The sequence below is a fragment of the Glandiceps talaboti genome, chromosome 8, assembly GCF_964340395.1.
Source record: "Glandiceps talaboti chromosome 8, keGlaTala1.1, whole genome shotgun sequence".
NCBI lineage: Eukaryota > Metazoa > Hemichordata > Enteropneusta > Spengelidae > Glandiceps > Glandiceps talaboti.
In genome coordinates this window covers 2,175,001-2,180,063 of record NC_135556.1, presented here as the reverse complement: position 1 = coordinate 2,180,063, position 5,063 = coordinate 2,175,001, and the positions used below count along the sequence as shown (strand labels likewise).

Below are 5,063 nucleotides of genomic sequence, written 5' to 3'. Positions count from 1 at the left end.
ACAGACAGACAGACAGACAGACAGACAGACATGGGCATTTCATGGTTTTTAAATAAAACATAAAACAAAATCAGCCTGTAGGAGACTTTTTATGACAAGTTGTTGAATATTTGAATTATTCCAGAGTATATTTCAAACCTCTGACAGTCAAAAGTAAATTTCAAATGTGTTTGGAGTGTTTTTTACCAAAACAACAATATTGACGTATATGCTAGGTATTGTCATGGTTACAAATAGGCATTTTTCTTAATCAATGCATATTAATAAGGAATACGCGCGTACGCTTCTTTTCACATGCTACCTGTCAGGAATGAACGCAAAAATCAACCACTTCTATCCTTTTATTAAAATGTTCATATAAAATTCAACACAAGCTTAGCCGGGGCAAGCCCACACAAATAATGCAAACCATCGCTTCGTAAAGAGCGACCTCGCAGTTCATTGCAGCTTTGAATTTCCTTACTGATCGAATTTTGCCATAGATAGCTGAAATGACAATTTCTTCACGTATCCGCCTTTTCAACTGACATATTTACTTTGCACTGTATATCAAAGTAAACTCTTAATTACAGTTTCCATGTCAAAGATTACGAGAAATTTAGGAAATGTATAAATGACTGTCATCTAATTATACATTCTAGGATTGATTGACTATTATCTACATAGTTCGTGATGTCAATAAAATGCATTTAACATGATGAATTAATTGTCATTACAAATGTACCTTACACAAACTTTGGGAGAATATAATATAGCGATAAATGCTATTCACAACGATTTTGTCTACTTTATATAAAAAAAATAAAATAATAATAAAAAGGCCGCCAACTACGGTAATATAATTGTTCCGTTTGGATACATTGCAAAGTAATCTAGCTATCTGATTTCAAAAAGGCCACCAACTACGGTAATATAATTGTTCCGTTTGGATACATTGCAAAGTAATTTTGCTAACTGATTTCAAAAAGGCCGCCAACAACGGTAATATAATTGTTCCGTTTGGATACATTGCAAAGTAATTTAACTAACTGATTTAAAAAAGGCCGCCAACTACGGTAATATAATTGTTCCGTTTGGATACATTGCAAAGTAATTTTGCTAACTGATTTAAAAAAGGCCGCCAACTACGGTAATATAATTGTTCCGTTTGGATACATTGCAAAGTAATTTTGCTAACTGATTTCAAAAAGGCCGCCAACTACGGTAATATAATTGTTCCGTTTGGATACATTGCAAAGTAATTTAGCTAACTGATTTCAAAAAGGCCGCCAACTACGGTAATTGTTCCGTTTGGATACATTGCAAAGTAATCTAGCTAACTGATTTCAAAAAGGCCGCCAACTACGGTAATATAATTGTTCCGTTTGGATACATTGCAAAGTAATTTTGCTAACTGATTTAAAAAAGGCCGCCAACTACGGTAATATAATTGTTCCGTTTGGATACATTGCAAAGTAATTTTGCTAACTGATTTCAAAAAGGCCGCCAACTACGGTAATATAATTGTTCCGTTTGGATACATTGCAAAGTAATCTAGCTATCTGATTTCAAAAAGGCCGCCAACTACGGGTAATATAATTGTTCCGTTTGGATACATTGCAAAGTAATCTAGCTAACTGATTTCAAAAAGGCCGCCAACTACGGTAATATAATTGTTCCGTTTGGATACATTGTAAAGCAATCTCTTCAATGATGTAAACACATTTTTCCAGATATGATGTTCACATTTAAATAAAGTTTTAGAGTTCATATACAAAAATGACAAGTGCAACAAAGCAATTAAAAAACACCATAAGATATGTTCTAGCCTGTCTACGGCACCGATCTGTGGCTCCAATAGCTCTCATACTCTCAGCTTGTTATAGTAACCATTGTAACATGATTAACTATTGTTATAATGCATGTGTACATAGCATGTAAATATATGTAAATCATAATACTCAATGCTTTGCGTTACACGTGCATATTTAAATAAAGACTTCATTTGAATAAGCAGATAGTCTGACGTATGTAGTCACTCACCACTGTAACCAATCAGCTAATATGAATATTTTCAATTATGCAGTTGATATATAGGATTCTATAACAAGCTAAGAGTACGAGATCAGCGATGTACATTAGTCATAGTCTTGTCCTTTTTCAGAAGTTCAAGATCACGACGACGGTTCGTATTCGTGAACATTTTCTGATAATTCTATTCTTTCTTCTTTCATGGCATTTCCATTGGCAAGAGCGTGATTCCGTGTCATTACGGGTGTAGAATAGGTAGAGCCCTGTCCTTCTAAGTCTGCAAGGTGTCTACTCCTCGATGAGATACTGTTAAATCGTGAATAGGTCTCCGACATCTCAGTAGAGTACATACTATCTACTGATATAGCGTCGTGTAGTTCCACATCGTAGCTCTTCCGACGACGATGAACAAAATATCCTACGAGGATACCCACAACTAGACTGACAGCGACGAAGAGAACGACACACACACCAACTATCATCATTAACCTGACTTCTGATAAGTCAACCAATGTACTGATATCATCTGGTGGTAAGATATATAAAAGAAACATAATGTGCTATGCAATCATGAAGTTTGAATAACCTAGAAATACTTAGAAATGACAATAAATGTCAGAATTTCACCATTTCCACTCAGATACGCGCTTCTGATGTAACCATCTTACCATTACGTGTTGTTGTGATTTTTCTAATCCTGCCGTAGAGGGTGTCGATTTTTTTATTATTTCACTGGATTGAAGAAATATAGAGTCAGCGGGTCATCAAAAACACAGAAAGAAAAGGGATTCCATAACTAAGATAGAAAGAAAAAGGTCTCCCTAACTAAGATAGAAAGAAAAAGGTCTCCCTAACTAAGACAACTTGAAACTAAAACTTTTGTTGCAACATCATAAGCTATTGGATGGCGCTTTAGTTTAATTGTACTTACATCATGGCGATGTTTTTGTTTGACGACGCCCGGCGTTTACGATTACCGGGTGATTATAAACGCAAAAACAAAGGCACCACTATAACTCATATTCACTTGCCTAACCCTACCACATCAAATACAGCTAGTCTATAAACACTGAACGCTTGGTTTTCACATCAGTAAAGTTGTCCAAAATTGGTCACCGCTATTGATTTCAAGAACCTTTCGAATTGATCACACATTTTTGTTTGTTTGTTTGTTTGATTGATTGATTGATTGATTGATTGATTGATTGATTGATTGATTGATTGATTGATTGATTGATTGATTGATTGATTGATTGATTGATTGATTGATTGATTGTTTGTTTGTTTGTTTGTTTGATGGGAAGCTGGCTGTCAGTAATTTAATTTCCACCTTAATGATAAATGCAATTTCCTCTCTTCTAACGACAGCCTTGCATATCCAACTTGTACGAAATACATACCTCTACATGGACCCAACACGTCTTCATCACTACCATTAATACAGTTTTTAACACCGTCACATGTAAGACTGTGATGTATACACATCGAATCTGAGTCGTTAACACATGGAAAACAGTAACCCTCTGAAAAAGAATACCTTCAGAGATTTAGGGAGCAAGCAGAATTTACCACAGGAGAGGCCTGAGGAGAAAATGGGATGGGCTACATATATATATATATATATATATATATATATATATATATATATATATATATATATATATATATATATATATATATATATATATATATATATATATATATATATATATATATATATATTTGTGTGTGTGTGTGTCTGTGTGTATGTGTCTGTGTGTGTCTGTGTGTGTCTGTGTCTGTGTCTGTCCGTGTGTGTGTGTCTGTCTGTCTGTCTGTCTGTCTGTCTGTCTGTCTGTCTCTGTGTGTCTGTATCTGTGTGCGTGTGTGTCTGTGTCTGTCTGTTTCTGTCTGTCTGTCTGTCTGTCTGTGTGTGTGTGTGTCTGTGAGTGTGTGTGGCTGTGTGTGTGGCTGTGTGAGTGTCTGTGTCTGTGTGTGTAATTATGAAGCAGTCGAAAAAAAGTGAATAAGTTAAAATGTAGACTATATGACCATGTATTAATGTGCTGAGAGTGAAATCGGGGCACTGAAGACAATATTGAAGTAGTCTATGGCTTTCAATAATGTTTGTGGATTGCAACTGTATGCCTCTAAATGGTCTCCTACATATCCATATTTTCAAAGAAGTGCTCATCATGGTAGGGGGAAACTAGCAATCATGGGGATGCTTTTTCTTCCCAAAATCAAGATTGAAGGGAAACCCTACTGGCTAAGTATCTCCAAGTACATGTTACAACCCAATGTGAGACCTCTTCTTGCAAACCTCACATATATTTGTAAAGAAATCTCGTATTGTCTATGGACACTAAAGTTGATTGAAACTGTTATTTTAATATCATGTACCATACAATTGCTATCCCCAAAATACAGTAAGTGAGGGGGGGGGGGGTGTACTGTATACTACATAGCACGATAGCCATAATCCATAGATAATGCTTTCGGATCAGAAATGTAGTAACAGTTAATTAATGTTTTTATTTCTTTTTACGCAATTCATACAAGAATGAGATATTTTTTATGTGACTAAATGTCTTAAAGTATGGTGAGGTGAGATACACGGGAAAACGAACATTAATATACTCATATCCACATTATGCACATAAACACATACATACAACACTACATACAACACTACATACAACACTACATACTCATACACACTCATAAAAAACTGACCATTAACGCTAGCAAAACCGAGTATATGGTGATTAAGAGTAAACAAAGTAAACATTCAGTCACTGGTTCAATTACTCTAGATGATACGCTTTTAAAGGAGGTTGATTGTACATCTTTCATTGGAATTCGTCTTCACAACAATCTGTCTTGGCGGCAGCATATTTTGCACACAAAGGAAACATTATGTAAATTAACTGGTATTTTCTATAAGCTAAGATATATAGTTCCACGTTTTACTCTTGTCATGCTCTATAACACTTTCATACTGCCACATGTTAGTTATGGACTATAAAGTTGGGGAAGTGCGTATAAAACGCATTTAAAGGCCATTTTACTTG

At 35.1% G+C, this 5,063-nt stretch overlaps 1 protein-coding gene across 1 annotated transcript in view; it reads right to left on the bottom strand.

The window, feature by feature from the left end:
• Positions 1 to 333: 333 nt before the first annotated feature.
• LOC144438942 (uncharacterized) overlaps positions 334 to 5,063 on the bottom strand; it is a 30,214-nt gene continuing 25,484 nt past the window's right edge. Inside the window, exons 3-4 of the mRNA XM_078128171.1 lie at positions 3,411 to 3,533; positions 334 to 2,536 (exon numbers count right to left, since the gene is read on the bottom strand). Coding sequence (XP_077984297.1) covers positions 2,154 to 2,536; positions 3,411 to 3,533 — 506 coding nt within the window. The 3' untranslated portion in view covers positions 334 to 2,153. The remainder of the gene's footprint in view (positions 2,537 to 3,410; positions 3,534 to 5,063) is intronic.